The sequence below is a fragment of the Melanostigma gelatinosum genome (assembly GCF_949748355.1).
Source record: "Melanostigma gelatinosum genome assembly, chromosome: 20".
Classification (NCBI taxonomy): domain Eukaryota; kingdom Metazoa; phylum Chordata; class Actinopteri; order Perciformes; family Zoarcidae; genus Melanostigma; species Melanostigma gelatinosum.
The window spans coordinates 12717280-12737501 of record NC_136653.1 but is presented as its reverse complement, the minus strand read 5'-3'; the positions used below and the strand labels follow the sequence as shown (position 1 = coordinate 12737501).

The 20222-nt window shown below is 44.4% G+C and overlaps 1 protein-coding gene across 5 annotated transcripts in view; it reads right to left on the bottom strand.

Annotated features, from left to right (window-relative positions):
- stau2 (staufen double-stranded RNA binding protein 2) overlaps positions 1-19048 on the bottom strand; it is a 71462-nt gene extending 52414 nt beyond the window's left edge. For 3 of the 5 annotated variants that reach the window (XM_079292482.1, XM_079292484.1, XM_079292483.1), the window contains exons 1-6: positions 18997-19048; positions 17419-17626; positions 17158-17288; positions 16741-16900; positions 15107-15242; positions 3392-3551 (exon numbers count right to left, since the gene is read on the bottom strand). In XM_079292482.1, the coding sequence (XP_079148608.1) occupies positions 3392-3551; positions 15107-15242; positions 16741-16900; positions 17158-17288; positions 17419-17617 (786 nt within the window). In that variant the 5' untranslated portion in view covers positions 17618-17626; positions 18997-19048. Of the gene's footprint in view, positions 1-3391; positions 3552-15106; positions 15243-16740; positions 16908-17157; positions 17289-17418; positions 17627-18996 lie in introns of all 5 variants that reach the window. The other 2 variants (XM_079292480.1, XM_079292481.1) reach the window with 1 other exon arrangement.
- Between the last annotated feature and the right edge of the window lie 1174 nt (positions 19049-20222).

Sequence of the window (20222 nt, the reverse complement as noted above, 5' to 3'; positions counted from 1 at the left end):
CAAGGCTGCACTTAACAAGCCACCGGGTGTGAAGCGTCTGCATCTGTCGGAGGGTGTGTATTAGGCCGCGAAGCGGAATGACCAAGTAGATCGGAGACCTTCCCCCGTGACAAAGACAAATACAGGCCTAAATATGGCTTTCGGTGCCGCCTCTACTTATGGATGTACTGGACAGAGAGTCCTGGGAAACGTATGAACAAGAGGAGACACAGTGTGTGGCTTCACCACTTGTTCGTGAGACATTAACTCTCACGCTGAAGGAGCAAAACGCTTCGCATTCACGTCGATGCTCAAGGGCAATTGGTTTGGTAACAGGGCCAAAGGATTACACATCAAAGGGATGGGAGGAAGGGGCTCCCAATGGAGTGGTCTCACCGACGTCACGATCTCCTTAGTTACGAGGTCGGTCGGCCATGTTGGAGTACATACAGAACCTACATGGCGGCGAGTAAACAAGGAAGTGCGGCGAAAATACCATACTTTGAATCACTGGATAGTGCATCAAAGGTTCGCTACCTGGCCAAATTGAAGGTTATTGGTAACTTGGATCCCTATACGATGAGTGCAGATGGTTTCAGTGCCGATCCTACTTATCTTCCATCGGTAAACTACGCCAACATCTACGCGTATCTCGTGAACACCCCCAGTCCTACACAAAAGACGAGTTGGCGTGCTACAAAGGGCTCGACGCTTATAATCAGTTTGTCAGTGGATGGGTCCGACACGTCAAAGCAACGGTCGTCGAGAATTCTCATCTCGTCATTGGAAGAGTAAATATATACAGATCTGGTCAGATATTTAGCAATATTCAATGTTTACTCAGCGCAAACAGACACGTGTGTTTGTTTACATTGTACATGCACGTCATTGTGTGCGTGTGTGTAGGAATTAACTTTAAACTAACCCCTAACTTCATCCATCGGTGTGTGTATATATATATGATCTGACGTTAAACTCATATCAAGCAATGCTGAGGCTGCATCTCTGTGTTTGGCCTGTTGTACACGCTCGACACGTCTCTGGTACCGACTGCTGTCACGGGCCGATGAAGCTTCGGTAACCTTCTCATGTCCAAGTTTAATTTATATTTCCTTTATTAAATACTGTTCACAAACGAATTAGTAAATAAAATCACTGACCACTTATAAAGTGATCCGCACATACTCTAGTGTACGCCAAATTCCATTCCTTTATATCTCGAGAGATGCGTGACAGCCATTTCTCGCGACGTCGCTTGGATAGCTCCTTCGTGTCATTTCCTTGATGTGTAATGACCGCTGGCAAACGAAAGAATGATTTCTTGTCTCTATCAGCTCTGCTGCCACAACCAAAGACAGCACAAAAGTTCACCACCGATAGGTTATGCGACTCAGCCGTGCATGCCAGTGGCTTTGTGTGTACTCCAACATGGCCGACAGCTAAACTGTGACGTCACACGAGACCACTCCATAGACAGAACGACTTGGTTCTTTAAAGAAAAAGCAACTGTTTATCATAAAGTGACAATTTTCCTTGACAGCAACCATGTACAATCTCCGAGAAACAAATGATGCAGATTTCCACTCAACATGCTTTTCTTCAAGACAAGCAGCACTTGTTTAGCAGCAGACATCATAACTGTGCTAATATCATCAGCATCTAAACCAAACGGCAGGGCTTTAGGAGTAAAGTCAGCAGTTTCCTTATATAATCTTTACTGCCTGAAAGGAAGCTGGAGGAGGTCTTTGCGTTTCCTATTGTTACATATTGTTGCTCTACTCGTGTACAAAACACAATTGGAGTGTCACTGATATTTACCCGTGGTCTTCCTCAAAATAAAAAAGGTTTGACAGACAATGGTTAAAGAGAAAAACTTCTAGCCCGAGGGCATCCGCACATTTACACATGTACGAGCGCGCGCGCGCGCGCGCACACACACACACACACACACACACACACACACACACACACACACACACACACACACACACACACACACACACACACACACACACACACACACACACACACACACACACACACACACACACACACACACACACACACATGGAGACAGAATGACAGACGTGTACTGGAGACACAATGTGCCTCAATTTGTAAAGCAAGACTCAGAAGCAGCAGCAAACAAAGAGCACATTTATGGAGGCCGACGCCACAAGACAGCGAGTCGGACAGGTGAGAGGAGCCAAAGCGTTTTGAATAACCGTCGGCGATGCCAGACGGTGAGGATCGGGGTAATTTGATTTCCGGTGGGAGACGATAACAACAGTTAACAGCTATGCCGAAGGGGAAACTCTGGAATGGTAAGAGTGACACAGAAAGCAAAAGGAATAAAAATAAAAAAGCGAAGCTACCCTCCCGCCAGGTGCGAACTAAACCACGGAGACCTGCCGGGCTTAAATTATACATTAGAATATGATTAGAGCTGAAATGGAGTCAATCGGATTGAAAGGTTGTTACGCATCCGTCATAGTGTGCAACACTCTTAATAGAGCCTCTGCAGGGACACAACAGATCAGCAGCACAAATCCTTTGACTTTTCATTAAAGAAAGAGTTTCAAGTGCGAGGGGGGGTGGGGCAAGCAGAGCAACAGTCAGCCAAGGTTAAAGCAGTGGGGGGGCGAGAGGTTTCATAAGGTTGAAATGCGTGCAGACAGCACATCCAAGCGTGTATGAAAAATCTATAACAAAGCAACATATTTGCTACGATTCCCGTTCTGTCAATCGAGTGGCAACAAACCGTTTAAGCACATCATTTAAGCAATTTTCAACAACAAAAATATCACAAATGTCCTGGATACAGCCTCTCACGTGTCTTTTTTGTCTGATGTGGTGGTTTATTGAAGATATTTGAGGTCAATCATTTTTGACATATGCTGCGTAGGGGATGCAGTGTGCTCGGGTACGGGACAACTATAATGTGAAAGCTGAGTGGAGAGGGGGGGCTATTGTACTCGGGCACGGTACGAATAAATTGTATCTAACATGAAAATCCTCCTTAGAGCTAACATGCAATTAGAATGATGCAACGTATTTGCGACACATTATGAAAGATCATCTTCAGTACGAATGAATGAGTCGCACAGATTGGCTAGCAGCATAGTGCATTGCAGTCGTGCCGAAACTAACAAGCTGCAAAATGTAATAGTACAATACAGGGCAGAGGTGAAAAACGATGGTTTTGTCCAGACCAGCGAGAAATAGAAGCTCCTTCATTCGACTAATATGGTCCGTCCTACAGAAGTGCATTTAAGCTTCAGAAGTAATGGAACTGTGTTGAAGATGTCGGCAGGGATTGACTTTTTAAAAGAACTACGCACCGCTAGCGTACGCCGTTCTGTCTCTAAATGCTCTTTTGTGTGTGTGTGTGTGTGTGTGTGTGTGTGTTTACCTGCGGCGGCCGTTCGGGGATGGGTTCGTTGCGCAGCGCTTGCAAGGCCTTCATGGCCGCATTGTGTCTGGCTGCTTGGCGGGTGCGTCCCTCCCCGATGAACTCGTGACTCCCCACAGACAGCTGCACGTAGAAGATCTTAGGAACAGGATAGTGGTACCTGGAATGAACAAAACAGAAAACGCCTATAAATAAATATGTAGCCATAAATATATGGGAAAAACAAGAAGCGGGAGTAGCTCAGACATTATGAGCCAAGCCATCAATCCACACCGTTTACACTGTTCCCAAATTAAAGTCCCACCACTTCATCAGGGTCAATTACTACACAATGGCCCGCTGGCTAACCACTTGACTGATGTCTTGCTATTGAATCTCAGCACGGGGACGGCAAACAAAGCGCAGGGACACATATATCCTCTCCTCTTTCTTCTGGCCCCGAACATAGATTCTCCTCTCTTTCTTCGGGTCTTGACAGAGCGGGACCGAGCTGTCACCGAGCAGATTTAGAGGTCTGCGAGTCCGCGTGTGTGATACCCCCCTCCTGGGTCAGGGTGAGAAGGGCTGAGAATGTCTGCCGGATCCAGGACAAGGAATGAGAAACAGTGGGAAAGCTAACAAGAGAGGAGAGGAATCCAAACTCTTTTTTTTTTTAATATCAGTCTCCCTGTCCTCTTTCTTCTCTGCCAGTATACACTTATATTCACAAGGACATACAGACGCCATATGTGGTAGACACAGATGGATAGCAGAACATGAGATTCATGGTACCGTGTCTTGACTAGAGTCTGGTGCCAAATGTACTCAATATTCTCACGTTTGGCCAAATCATTGAGCTTTTTAATGACAGAATGAAAATAAGTAATTAGTAGTAGAGTCAGTTGACACAAATGTGGCAATCCTCTTTCCCCGTGAATACGTATCTGTTCATTTTCAGCTGTACCAAAACATCCTACGTGGCAATTCAGCAGCAGTGAGATGTGAGATTTAATTACTCCAGTGGAATTTTGGGGAACCCAAGAAGTTAGAAAACCCAAGAGGACGGGAAAACCTTGTATGCACTGGAAACGTTCACAGTTTCTTTCAACAGCGCACACATGCACATAATTAAATAAAGAGTTCTCAAGTCATACGGCCATATTCAACAACAGCCAAACAAGCACTTTCTGTGAACACTCCCCTGAATACACTGTATGCTAATGTTTGAAATGACTGCGATCAAATGTTTCAAGTCAACTCTCTTAAAAAGTACAACAGGACTAAGAGGCTACAGCCATGCTAGCAGGCCTGCACCTAGACACGGTAGTGTTTAGCGCAAAATGCTAACATCTGTGTGCTAGCATACTGAAGTTTAGCAGGTATAATGTTTACCATCTTTTAGCATAAAAGCATGCTAAAATACAGCAGAGGCTGATGGAAATATCATTAGCTTTACAAAGTATTGGAGAAATTAAAGTTTGACCTGATGATGGCACTCTATGAAAGTCAGGGTATCACCAAAGGTGCCTTACAATTCATCCAGAAAAGCATGTAAACATGTCTTTAATTGCACTTCATCCAATAGTTCATTCTCAGATGTTGAAATATTTCACTGGAGAAGTGAAAGCGTAGACTTGCTGATGGCATTATATGGAAAAAACTGGGGTTCAACTAAATTGTTGGTCAATCCTTGGGGCACCACGGATATCTGCACTAAAATATCATGGAAATACATCCACAGCTGTAGAGACATTTCACTGGAAAACTCCAATGTCATGTTTCCAGACCTCAGCAGTACAGAGTTATCACAACTGATAGGAACTATGACCGAAACTATGACAATATGACCCAAGCTGTAGTAAACAGGAAATAACCTCGAACTCGAGTAAGTTCTCCTTTTTACTGAAGCATTTTTGGTATTTTCTGAAAACCAAAATACTGTAAATACTGCCTCTTTACGAACAGTAAGTCTTACGAGATAACTCCTACGGACACATTTGTCATTTCTCTGAATATGCCCCTCTTCTTCCGCCTGCCTTCATGTCTTTCCTAAATCTCCTGCCCAGCAGGACTAACAATGAGTCAGCATTTTTACTCCCAGAATTCCAGCAGGTCTTTTCTCCGGCCCCACGGCCCTCCTCTCGTCAGTCTGCTCCCAGCTCCTCCTGGCCACGGGAGCCTTCCCTGGGCGGGGGCCTGCCTGGCCCTCGCACGTCAAGTGTGGCCCCAGGGTCTCAGAGGACATGCCAAGTGCAACATGGGCTCCGGCCAAACAGCGCTGAGCCGAGATGGGAGCAGCTGGGAGCTGGAGCGCCGAGTACAGGTGCAGAGAGGAGGAGGAGAGAGCGGGATAAGAAAGAGAGAGGAGGGAGACTGAAGGAGGGGGGGGGGGAGGAGAGGGGGACATGGAGGGAGGCCTGTGGGAGACCCTACTCCACAACGTGGGAAAGTAGTGGCTTACACACAAGCGAAGCCAAGAACACAGGCGAGCACACGCACACACGTCAAAATCATGCAAACAAAAAAAATAAAACTGGCGCTCTTTGGCCAGTACGAAAAAAAAGAAATCAGCACATGTTGGCTTGAACTGCCTGTTCTGTGTTATCAACTGTTATTTTTGTTATTATTATTATTACTACAGAGAGCGACCAGGACACCTGTGGGGAGGGTGTGGAGACCGCTGAAAAAAACGATTTAAAGAAACACCGCTGTGTCTGTGATGACGTGCGTGTTCGTGTGTGTATCTGCTGTGACTCGGGGATGAAAAAAACAAACAAAACACAACTCAATCAAATGATAACTCATCTGCGTTTAGCAGCGAGTAATGAATTTGACTTTGAGGAACGAAGCCTCCCTGCGGCTCTCTTTAATGTGGGCGGCCTTAGTTAAGGTTACTCTTTCATCTTTAATCATTCAAAGACTCGTGCGTGTGTGTGACACATTCAGAGGCATTGGAGTTTCTGAGCCCACACAAAGTCACAGACTGGGAAATGGGAGATATGGCATTGCAATTATTAAATGACGGGGTGACATTTCGTCTGTCCTGGAAACTATTTTCTCCTCCGGTACGGAAAACTTATTTCCTTTCTAAATTGCCGGTGTAGAAAAAGCAGATCCTCCGTCACCGCATGCTCACACGAGCTAGATTACATTGTAACACATTTACATTAAAAAGGCACCAGATAGGCCCGTACATTACACTAAGTGACAGGTTGATCATATCACTATTCTATTCACATAATGTCAAAAAAAACATGGTCACATGTAGTGTCGGTTAGGTATGACGTTTTTGGGAAATCTTGCATCATTCACAGTGATGTTATTTAACAGTGACCGCGCCAGATGAATTGAATAGAATTTAAAAAAAAGGCAAAATGCAAACACATGGCGCTTGCAGGAGCTCGTGTAGTTCGACGGAAGTTAACGGAAAATATTTGGCTCGTGACCTCGACCAGTTGCAGATGGTAAGCGTATAGAAAGCAGTGAACATTTCAACAGCTTCAGCTGGCAAACTTGTGCAGACCGCAGAAATAAAAACCAAATGCAGCACTTCCTTTTCGTCGTAAACCTGCCATTGTGCCCATGAGAACACATTAAATTAAGCTTTGTTTGGAATACATCGCTTCCCGTAATCAGCCCAGTCAACCGGTGGTTGTTAGAAACCCCATTGGTGGTCACCTCAACCACTCAGTCATTAGAAATCAAATGAAATGCGCATTAAGGTATGAAAGACTGTTTGCCGCAGTGCATGTTCATGAGTTTTTATGATGTAGCACAACAATATCTAATCCGTGGGTGATCTTTGTATGGTTGGGCTCTTGCATTTATAGTAGAGTAGGATAAGGACAACGTCTGATGAGTTAGCATTTTCTCACTTCTGGTTCTATTGTCTCAACGTCAGTGGGATATTTGAATGGTTTCTGGTTCGTGGTCTGAAATACGATCTGTGGTTATTACGAGATCAAAAGATTTCAATGTTTTGTTCTACGGCACAGAATACGTCAGGAATATCAGAGCCCCATTTCTCAGTTTTTGCTCGTCACGCCACACCAATTAAAAAAACATATTTGTGCCTTTCCTTTCTACTGCAAAACAGCCTAGTTTTATGAAAAGACCATCTTCTCAGAGCTGAACAACTTCTTTAAGGATGGAAACACATGTATTCAACTACAGCAGACAGAAGAAAGTGGGCCAACCGAACACAACGACTGGCCACACAAATAGTTGGATGGATTAGCCCACAATTATACACACACACACAACTGACTCAGAGCCTTGTAAAGGGCTGCGGGGCTGTGCCGTGATTAAAAGGGTGACATATATTTGGGGGGAGAAAAGAATGCAAAAACTTGGACGGTCTCCCTCGTCCACCAGCTGCACTTTCTTCCAATCTGTTGTTTTCTCTCCCTCCCACTTCCGCACTTCATTCCCCGTGTCCGTCATTGAATGCTTTCCTTCCCTTCTGCCTCACGCAACCGCTAATGTAGAAAATACACAGTTGTGTTTGGAGAACAGTCAACATGTAGTCAAGTTAACGTAGTGCTCAAAACAGCAACTCCCATGGAGCTATGGGAGTTTTGTTCAAAGCTCCTTGGACCCTGCCTGAGGTTAGAGACCTTCACTGTGAGTTCAAATGAAATCATTTATTTGAGGTTAATTGCTCATTAAGCAGCATGAAACACAGAAAGACACCTATGGTTGTTATGGTTGCCCACTAATGGCTCATCCAGAGTCTAATAAATAAATGAAAAAATAAATAAATAGGGGAATGAAACAAACGACAACGGTGAAAATGATATAATAGTTTTACATTTTTTGTGGAATGTAATCAACTTTGTGCTTATATTATGCGTGTCCTTTTTGGCCATTTAGCCAGATACTATACTGCTAGCATCAGGTTTTGTCAGTCTGCAAAGGTTTTGGGAGCTTTAATTCAGAGGATATTGTGAATACTCTCCATTACACTCCAAGAGCCTTTATAGTGGCAACTGATCAACTCACCCAACTTGACTTACGAGTGTGTGACAAGTCATAAACTATAAAACTGTATACGAACAAAACCTATGCTTTAAGTTCAATGCTTTCAAAATGTAGGCTAATTTGTGTGTGTGAGAGACCTGTAGCGGTCTCAGAGAAGCCACATCCCTCCTGTGTGATGTGCTGCTGGTGTCTCACGGACTACCTTTACCGACAACGGCTATTTATCAAAGATTTCTAACAGACATCGTTCATAAAAACAGAGGTTTCATAACGGAGATTAATTAAATTGTCCAGTCTGACAGCGCTCATTGTTTTTTACCGTTTGTTGTGGGTTTCATTCTTGACCGAGAGATTAAAGCTCTCTTTGTGCGAGCTCTGTGTGCCCTCCTTCCACGGCCCCATGTAAACTGACCCAAACTCTCCTGTCACACTCTACTGCTGACTCACAGATGTAAATCAAGTATTGTTTCCAAACATGATAGCTTAACAGCACTGTAACTGACAGGTAGCAAGCTTACAGAGGGAAGCATGCAAAGAGCTCTACTTGATTAAAAAAAAATAAAAGGGCTGATGTAATAAAAGAAACCAACGGAGATTATCTGACTAAAAACAGGCATCGCGTGAGAATAATTCTAACTCCTTAAGCACCGAAAACCAGTGAGTAATAGAAGGCTTGCCAGTGTGTGCAAAGCCATTACACCATGTGTGACTTAGCAAAATAAAATCAAAAGACTTCTTAGCCCTCATGCCCTGCTAGTGCCAACGTTTAAGACTTGGCTGGCTGAGGGGAACGGCTGGCAGGGGATCCGTCTAAAATCAGAGCCTGCTGTCCTCATTAACAATGTTGCACTGGGACCTGCCGTTTCATGTTCATTGTCATTAAGAGAGCAACATTAATTGCTTTGTTAAAGAAATCCTCCTTTGCCATTTCCTAAAAAAGAAATAACATGGATTTCGTTACGGCCAAACTTGGTTTCCATGAAATTCTTTCTGATTTTCCTTCGTCAGGCGACATTTTCTACCGACTGATAAATGTTTCTTCTTAATTGTCTGTTGTCCAGATTGAATGTGTATCAGCGGTGAATGCACAACTTAATATGTAACTGCTATAGTGTGTGTATAATCTTCTCGGAACATGCTTACAAATCAGCCAATTAGTTAATTTATTAAGAAAAGGGCACATTCTAGTTAATTCTATACTTTGAGTCATTCAGGTTCGAACAGTGCCGTTCAAACTCAAGATGTTCAACAAACTCGCACACAGACGCTCTTGCTTACTCTGTGCATTTTCCAGCCGAAGCGTGGTTTGCTCGTGCTGAGAGCGAACCAATTACATGACGTAAAATACAGTTGCTCAGACTCCTGGTGAGCTCTCGAGTGGCAGGACCACCGAAGAAGAAGTACGGCGTCACTTAACAGAACAAACTTTGTTTTGACTTTCCCTGCGTCAAAACGATTTAGAAAGACGGGAGAAGAGCCGTCCGCTAACAGTTACATGGCACTGCAAGAGCCGTGCATGCAGAATCCAACGGTGTGTCTAATGCTGGTGAGATTCAAAGTAAATAAAGCGCACATATGTCATAGATTTGAGACATTTATATATTCCTCATTACATCTTGTTGTTACACATCCAACCACAGGAGAGTAGTTATTGATTGTTGTGAAAGTACAACACAAACAGCAGTGTGCGCAATTGTACAGGAAAATGAAGAGACAGAAAAAGGCCTGTTCAGAAATGTCTTTGTAAAGATGCGAAAGACTTAAATGTGCGGGGTGATGCTTCTGTGCATCAGCATCCTGAGAGGCAATGCATACGATTATCTATCCGTTAGTATTCAGAGCAAGTGCACAGCAGAAGGGCATCACGTTGCACTCGGCTCACAGGTGTAGTTGAAAAAAAAAGGGCTTTTTTTTTTTTCAATATGTAAACATATATAGGAAAAATTGGATAAAATTGCGCATATGGGATGAAATGTAATTGTAGGGCGAGTTGAAATTACATCACAAACCACTATCGGAGTATCTCTGGAATTTGGGAATTTCACAGGAATAGCAGTGAATGTACGCGTGGTGTTTGTTTCTATGAAACGACAGAAGCGAGATGTCGCGAGGAAGGTCACTAGAGTCGTCCGACTCGCCCTGCGAAACATACCGATACACAGGCTTACAAAAAGGTATTTCTACTGGTATTTCTCTCTTTTATACATTCAATACATCAAGGCAAACACAGGGATACGCAACACAAAACTCCACTCCGAGGAGAGAAGATGAAAGGGCAGAGCGGACCTCTTTGTCGTTGAGTCTGTTGAGCACAAATCATTCGAAGCATTTGTTTATGTTGGACCTGTGCTCCACTCCTCCACCCCCACAGTCTCCTCTATAAAAATGCTGCTTTATGAGTTTACACCCATTTTTACAATTTGGACGGATTGTCCTTTGTTCTGGCACGAAGCCCATGGAAACTTATGAGCTATCCCGAGTGAAAGCATCTGATTTACTGATCTTCACAGATGCATGATAATTGAAAAAAGAAAAAAACATAATGCAATAAATGTACCTTGTGGGCATTGGCAGTGACGACGGGACGGATGAGTGAGAGAAATCATATCTGTGGAATGTCTGAGTGGACGACAGAGCACACAGTGTCCGGTTTAGGCTCTATGAGAGTCTCAGGCCCAACAGGCCAGTAAGCTGGAGAAAAAAATAATAAACTTGAGTGGGAGGAAGTGAGCGAGAAAAAAAAAACGGCGAGTGTGTGTGTGTGAGAAGAGGACCTCAGAGGATATCTGATACGTCCACATAGGAAGAGATGAGAGGAAATGTTGAATATAGAAAAGCGCTCGTGGGCAGATTTGCCTTTTCAGTGAGCCAGGTTGGCCCAATTAGAGATGTAGATGACAAAGCACACCTGTGAGAGTGTGTTTGTGTGAGTGTGTGTGTGTGCGCCTGCTCTTTGTGTGATGTTATTCTGATGTCCTGCAGGCAGGAGAAGGGTATTCATCTTTCAAGGATAATTATCTTTCCATGGCAACTGTGTCTTTAGAGTTCCTACATGATCGTGGACACGCACAGGACACGCGGCAGAACCGAGGCATATAGGCCGTCATTGATTTCACAAGGACACAGTCGTACACGCAAGTCTAGAATACAAACATTTTAACTCTTTATGTGCCGAAATCAAAAGACAAGCTCAACACTGAAGTATGTAACGCTGTTGATATTCGTATTTAATGCTTGATTTTCATTGTTGTAGGTTTTGACTAGCCACCTCGAGAGGGTACGTCCAATATTTACTCTCCTTTGAACTCTAGTTTGGTCTCCACCAACGCCTGAGGGGAACATCTGTCTCTTTATCTCACACGGGGTACATCCCACCTCTCTTATTAGTCATTTCCTGGAGGAGCGAGGAGGGATCTCGGAGGAGGCATGAGCGAGGACGCACGAGAGCGGGCCTTCCAGGAAGTGTTTTAACGGCCGACACGCCCCCTCGTCGTTCATCGGTTATTTGATTGGACGCTGCAGCCGATCTGATTTCTCTCAACATCACGGGAGTTTCATACCAGAAAGAAGACAGATCACAGATTAAACTTGAGTTTTATATTTCATTTGCTTTCTGATTCACCATCTGGTTTAAATATATGTTCATTGGAGCAAGAACAACTTCTTAATTTTTTTTTCAAATAATTGTCTTTTCGTGATCTGATATTTCCCTCAGCAACTTTTCTTATGGATACAATTAAAGTCAGAGAGAGCCGGAGAGTCTGTCCGTCTATCAGCAAGAAACACTTTTTACATGATCATCAGAAACAGACGTCGCTTCACGCGACGCTACAGACGAAAGGACGTCTCATTTCTGTTAAAACACATTTCCTTGTTTCCTCTCTCCTCGGATGGGTCGACGCACTTGGAAAAGACGCAAGTGAGAGAAAACGTGGATGCAAGTACGAGACTTGGGATGCACCCACTATGTTCACCAGCTGGTCGCTAACTGTGTCTGTCTGCTGTTCTGCTGGGCAGGTAGCGTACGGCGGGTTTATTCACTTTTCAGTGAGAACAGCAGCCTGCTGGGGCAACAAACAAGGTTGAAGAGAGCGATATCAAACGAAACGGTAAAGATATCGGCCTGAAACATCAAATCTACGATCTGGACGATGCCAAAAAAACGGTTCGGAGAAGAAGCGAAAATGTAGAGTTTGGTGATAATTCCGTGTGGGTTCAAGTGACACCTGAATAACAACTCATTCCATTCCATCATTTTTCCACTCAGTTAAGATGCAAAGCATTAAAAATAAAGTCAAAACAAAAACAGAAGCTCTGTTTACGCTTCAATTCAAAACATTCCAGACTGGTACTACAACATACGACCCACTCCTCTCCGTTTCCCGACAAGAGAAAGCAGCTCGGTATCTGAATACCATCGCGGGAGGAAATGTCACGGCGCAAAAGCACCCCCAGTCACTCGGCCCACTGCTCTTCCAGCTAACATGGTGTTACCGTCATAAACAAATGAGGGCCGGGAGGAGGTGGGCGGCTTCCGACTGCTCTAACAGAGAAAGTCCTATCCGAAATTTCCAGCTCTGACTGAAGACAGGATGCAGGCTACCCCCCCCCCCCCCCCCCCCTCCCTCCCCCACCGGGACGGCAGCAGCGGGAGGAAAGCTGGGAGCGCCTCGGACAGACTGGAGGAGTCCAGTATGAGTCACTGGAATCAGGTGTTCCAACGATAACACGCGAGTCGGGGATTGTCCGTGTAAAAAAAGGTTGATGTCATATGTTTCTTGATAACAAAATATGTTTTTCTTGATTCAATGATTGAATCATTTGGGCTAAAATGTCCGTATAATGTTTCACGGCAGCCGAGTCACCGAGAGAATAAGCCGATGAACGCGTTGTGCGGTATTTGAGAACAATGGTGTGGTTATGACAGCAGGATTACAGATTCCAACGGGGATTTGGACGGTAAGATATTATGCACAGGCCCCTTCACCATAAATAAGATTCATGAAGACGCTGATGAATGCACATTTCATATTATCGCCATCTTTTCTCATCGGGGCACTTTCTGAATGAATCAATACTGGTCTTGGCGGTGATTAGAGCGCTGATGGATCAGAGCCGGGTTGCCCTTTTAATGGGGAGATTTTCCATCAACATGACTCCGGATCACTCTTATTCATCATAAGAGGGAAGGACATGGGCATATAGAAACCTTCGTTTTACCCGCAGCGTCATTAAGGTGACCGATTGGGAGTATGGCCTGTCACTCCGCCACATAGTCAGTCATCTGGTGAAGAGGATTCATATTCAGGAGGTCTCGCCTTCATTAATCCGGGGGCTCGACTACACTGAAAGAAAGAGACCTAATGAAAACATAAGTGACCTTGGGATAATATATACCCCCATGTCTTCTCACACACTCTCACACACACACACACCCTCTTCCTTACAAAACGGCGTCGGAAAACAAAAACAGAAACTCATCCCTGTGACATATGACATTGACAGACAGATGCTGGGAAACACATTTTCTCCTCTACCCCACAGACATTTGTCTTCCACCTCCTGTTTGTTCTCGCGTGGATCAAATAGGAGAAGATGTGAGCCAGATGCTAGACTAGTCTGCTGACGACTACACTCACGTTACCCAACACTGCAACTCAACCACCGACTCTTTTCTGGCAACGCATCCACATTTAAAGTAAAATAAATCACACACATTTGGCGTCAGAATACCTTACCGTAGGACTTTAATGAGCCAAAGTTTGTGCAGCAAGCAAAACAGACGCGTTCTCTTCTCCGTTACGCCTTTTGTGTGCGGGTTTAGCGCCTGAATGAGCAAAGCTTTGCACGAAAAACGCTCAACATTACACTGCAGAGATCTGTGCTTATGAAAACCTATATTAATTCACCACATTCCTACCTTGCCTGTTACAAAATGGGTGCTCGATCACCTTATCAAAGCAGTGGCTCAGGATTTTGAAAAGGAGCGAACACTGCCACCTGGAGGGGATCCCGAGAATGACCCGATGCGTATCAAACTATCCCGGAGGAACAGTGTGTCCTCTGGAGCCTCACAACTCTGCAAACACCTTGCCTCTGTATTTGAAATGATATCATAATAAGTCTACTAAACCCAAGAAGCGACGCCCTGTCCTTTCTTAACTGAGAGTATCACAGAGTGTACCTGGAGTTGATGTGAGGGCAAGTCAAACACGTCCCAGAGAGCATTCCTTCACCGAGGGGAGAGGTGATCATTAATTGCACCTCTGTGGCATTTTTATGGAGTTTTGGAAATGGCTGGATGGCTCCAGTGAAGCAACAGAAAATGAAGGGAAGAAAGAAGGAGGTTGACAGAGACTGAGTGCAAAGGGACCCCATGAGGGCGCCGCACTCATTTGTTCAGAAAACACATGGAGTGGAGAGCCACGTCTGCCACACATCTGAAGCCAGTGGGATCAAAGAGACGGTGCAGTTTGAGGCCATCCGTAATATATCAAGAACATGTCCACGCTGACTCAGACAAATCTCACCTTCTCCGCAGCGTTTTTATCCACATGTCCTTTCAAAAGGAACTTTTTCCAAAGTGGTTAAATAAAAAATAATAACACGAGTCTCTCTCTGGAAAACGATAAATATGGGACAGTGACTAGTTTAAAGAATGAGTGAACAAAGACGCACTTCATTTGATTTCAGTGGAATAGCTCCTCATGACACCGGACACAATACGTGTCACTACACAGCGTTTGTGGAGCTCACCTTTGGTTGAACATCCCTCTGAAGTTGTAGTTGGCTCTGTAGTTGGGCATGGGTTTGGGGTCCAAAGGCCTGTAGATAGCTGGCTCCCCTCTCTTCATGGCCAGACCATTCAGCTCCACTGTGGGTGTTATACTGCCTGTATGTGACAGGAAATATGACAGATTAATGTTGTGAACATTAAATACCAAGCATCGACAGAATCATTGATGACGTCGTCAGCAAATCAAACTGAAGCTCACAATTCAGTTTTTAGAATATATATCCCAAATTTTCCCACTGATGTTGCATAACCTCTCCAAAGGAAAACGCTGCTCTCGGACTTTTGAGGCCTCTCGATCTCCCTCCGAACACAAGAGGGCACCAATGCAACCTCACTGGTAGTGGAGTCCATGCAGGGACCTTCTGTGCTTGACAATAGATGATAGATTGACATTGATGCTGTTTTTTCTCTCTCTCATGACTCCCTCCATCAGATACTTTGTTGAACAGTTACATGATACAGATACAGAGAGGTCAGAGGAGAATAAAGATATTGTAACTACGCTATAAATGTTGTATTCTGTGTTGGATGCTTAAAACCGTTTGATTATATTTGAAGCGGCCATTGTTAAATGTCCTGTGTGACTAGCTCCAGGCCTGCTGGGATACTTTGGACTGCCGTCCATCTCAAAGCAGCAAAGATGTGAAAACTTAAAAGTAGAACAAAAATAATGCAATCTGCCATTCAGCCACATACGGAAGAGAAGACAGGAAAAGAGTCCCTCCTACTCCTCCATTCCGTCATATTGTTCAGTTATTTCTGTTATGACGTCAGCTCTAAATAATGCATACGCAGTATGTCACAACTACGGTGTCCACTGCCACACATTTAATTGACGGTATTAAATAAATGATGCGCTCCATGTTCAATTTACAACGGTTACAAAACAAAAAGTGAGATGTTAACATGCTCATGAATTCATAGAGGATTGAACATTTGAGTTCATAAACTGATAAACAAATGAACAAATGTAGTTTGACATCAACTGGGAACTGGTTGTGGTGCTTAAGGTTAAGTGTGTGGAAGCTTGAGAGCAAATCTCTCATTAAAAACACCATCTTACTGCAAATAAAATATATACGTAGAAAAGGTCAAATACAGTACAAATAAGAGGAGGCACAACCAGCTGTCTCGCTCTGACAAAATAAGCTCAGTATTGACAACCTAATGAGAAGCTTAACGGGTCCACTTTCTTTCTGACGGGTCATTATCCCGTCTTACTGTGTCTGGCTGCTGCAGCCAGCATCTGTCATCTGCTGCTGAAGCTGAGGCACCGGCAAAATAAAAAAAAAGTGGTTAGATTTTTTGTATATTTGTATTGATTAAAGTATTGAACATAAATTAGACATGGATTAGTCTTTGCACTCAGGGCTGTTTCCAATTACTTGAAATATTTCAGTTGGGAAAAAAACACTTTCTGCATTCAGGGCTGATGACAGACATTAACTTGCCTTCCTTAAAATAGCCATTTTGCACCTGTGTAATACCAGCTATTCTGGGCCTAACACGTTAGTAGCAAGTGGGTTGAAACATCATCCTCCACAGACACATTCTTAGTAAACAGTACGATGACATGTGGTTACGGCTGCAGTACCTGGGTTGCTGTTGATGTCCACTTTAGGGGAGCGGGGCGCCGGCCTGGGAAGGACACTTTCGTCCAGTGCTTTGGCGGCTGTGGAGTGCTGGGCCTTTTTAATGCTGGTGCCCTCAGCCTCCCACAGCTGCTCCCCAAGAGTCAGCTGCACGGTGAAGATCTGAAGCAGTGACACCCAGAGGGAGAGAAATAAACCGACGGCAGCTATTTATTCTTTTAACAACATCCCTCTGGATCCCGTATAGTATGAGATACATTTAATTATGAAAAGGAAGGAGGAAATGCCATAAATAAGTATGGATTACCTCAGCATGAATGGGTATAACGAAAGATGAAAGACAATCAGAGATTTCTTTAAGTTAGTAAAACCTTCATCTACACAGCTTTAGACATCAGAGTCATGTCCCCATTCCTTACCTTAGCATGTGCAGGGCCTCTCTCGTTGAGGAGCTTGTACTGTGGTTGGATCCTATTGAAACGGGCTAACTCATTCACCAAACACATTGGAGTTTTCTCTTTAGGGTTTGCCATGTTCTCCTGGGGCGGGCCTGAAACACAGCACGGCAGCACGCGCCCAGTATACTGAGTAACATGGTTACAGCCCCAGAGTCAGAACTATATAGAAGTCAAATGAGCTAATTATCGTGAATGACAAACTATTCTGTTGGCGTTTTTTACCTGGCGATGTAGCAGACACAGGGGCGTCCCCATATCCGACTGCAGGAGCAGGGCAGGCGGGTGTGGGGGCCGGGCCTGTGCCGTTGACGGAGGGCTGCAGACCCAGGGGTCCTGGGCTGGCCATGGCCGTCGGGGAAACTCCGGGGGAGAGGCCAGGACCAGCCAGGGGTGCTGAGGTCTGTACTTTCACTTGAGCCATGCTCTATTCCTGAAAGCAGACGGCAACTTTGAAGTATTTTTTTTTAGAAACACACTGATCATTATCAACTTTCTTCACGTATAACAGACTGGCGCTTTGAATTGTTTGATAAAAAAAGATGTCAATTAATGAAGTGCGCGTCATGATTTCACACCAGTTGTCGCGCAATCTGGACCTGCTCGCTGTCACTTGACAGATTTCCTGCGTGCAAAGCCCGTGGAACTGACCTCAAACTGAGCAGCCCTAGGCCTATCTCACATTCTGATCCACTGGCAGCTAATACACCCAGACAATGAAGCTCTATTTGAAGGCGCTTTGCTCATGTTACTGCTGCTAAGCTCCCCGGAAAAAGGAGAGAATACTGTGATAGCAGCCTGAAAAAGACAAAAAGGGAAGTTGAATCACATTTTATTTGGGACTAAAGTGAGGTACGAAGGCCTACATATGAAGTAGGTTAACACAGCAAAGCGGGTCAGACGCAGACCTGAACCCCTGGAGTGTGGACACATTCAGTGCCTTGCACTTGGGACACTTTGTGAAATACTGGCTTTGAACCTGGCACCTCTAAGTGATGGACAACATCTCCCATCAACTTGAAATGAGCTGTAACCCTGATACATTCAGGCTTCACCCTGAAATCAGGATTACAGGTGTTACCTCTGTCCATTGTGTACAGTTGAGGGCCATGATTTGATTGGTGACAACAAAGCAGTGGCATGTCCATAAAACAACAGATATACACTGTTTCCACAAAGTAAAATGGATTTTGGACGTTAATTCATTGCCGTCTGTTTATATTTTCGGTACATCTTGCCTGCTGCCCCTGAGGTTCGCGATCTGTCTCGCTTTTCTTCACCTCTCTTGACAGCAACATGCATAAATAGCAACCTGACTGCACGGTCGTCCTGTACAGTAACTTGAACGCGGAGGTGGTGTTACGTTAGGGTCGACTGGCACAGCTACAGGGCTGTCTGCAACCCCTGAACCTAACGTTACACTACACAGCTTCGGCTGTGCCCAGCTTAGCATGAAGCTAACGTTGCCAGCGAGAAAACGGCATTTCCTGCTAATGTCAGCTCCTAAGAACAAACCAACGGAATTGGCAAGCACACGTGCTGTCGTATACATGTCGCTGTGGCTTTTTTCTGATGACTATACATGATTTCACCACCTCCAGTAACGCTAGTTTAGCCGGTTAACACTCATCATGGCTGATCGGCCGAGCACCCCCTCTTGCTAGCATCTCCACACCGCCCCATCCTCCACGAAAGTCTGGGGGACATTGCATTGCAACATGATATACGGACTGGCAACAGCGTGAGCAATCATCCAGAGACTATCCAACAGAAAAGGGACAAATATCTTAGTGTATTTTTTACCTTTGTCCAGGGCCAGACCCCAGTTACACCTCCGACATTGGCAAACACTAAAGAGAACTGGATGGAAGAGGGAACAGACCACGTTATTTGTCTGGGTAAATGTTTTTAAATATGTCCCATTAGAGACAAATTACCGGTTATTTTGATGTTTCTCGCATTGAGTTTGTGTTTCGTTTATGTCGTGAGTGTCAAGCATTGCGTAGTACTAAGGTATCATTATTGCAGTTTGAGGTGAAGCTTGAATGAATCATGGACTGTATCAGCCACCCCCGCGACGAAGTGAATGGTTCAGTCCTGGTTGGCTTCCTCGGAGCCTGAAGCTTGCAACTTTGATTCGTGTACCTTTTTTAACTTGTTTTCTGCAAACAGCATGCATGCAGGTTGGTTTGGTTGAATATGTTTACTTTTATACTATGCATTTTAAAGGCAAAAGTGAAATAAAGGTCTTTTTTTATACGGTAGGGTGATACAAATAATGATTTGGCCTATTTTCTGTTCTCAGGGAAGCTTCTTCATTGACTTTAATTATAAAGTGAATTACAAAACTTAGAGCTTAACTGTTTCATTCCCCCACATAGCAAATAACAGCACTCCGTGATGCTGGTAGGGTTTACTGCCTTTGCTCAAGGGCACTTCGGAGGACAGGGGTTTACCTTGGTCTTTGGATCTGAAGAGGCCTACAGTTGGGTGTCTCACAAACAAACAAGCCCACCATGTCTGGACTCTTTGCCTCCAAGCTCTTGGTGCGAGAAACCACATCCAGTCAGCTGACAGGTGGCGATGCTGGGGGGTCCCACAGCTGGAGAGGGCTCGCGTGAATTGCAGTATGAATATTTCATTTCCAGAAAATGAAGTGTGTGAATCAGAGATTTTACGTGAAAACTATGTTACGTCACGTGACCGCCAGATGGCGCAACTAACCCACTTTTCTTGTGTCATTGTGAGTTTTGTGTCAGAGGGATATTCTACTGTGTCTGATGGTGCTTAAATAGTTGTAACAGAGACAAAACTCAATAAAGTTCATGACGACTAACTGATGATGAACACTCTTTCAAGCTTAGCAAACAACATTCATACACAAAGAACACTTATGGAAGCAATACATGCCGTTTGGCCAATATTGAAAACATGTCGGAGGGTAAGGAATGCATTATTCACCTTGGTGTCGCTGTACTTAGGTATAAGAATTAATAGGTCGGAAAAAAAGGTATACTTATGAGTCTGGC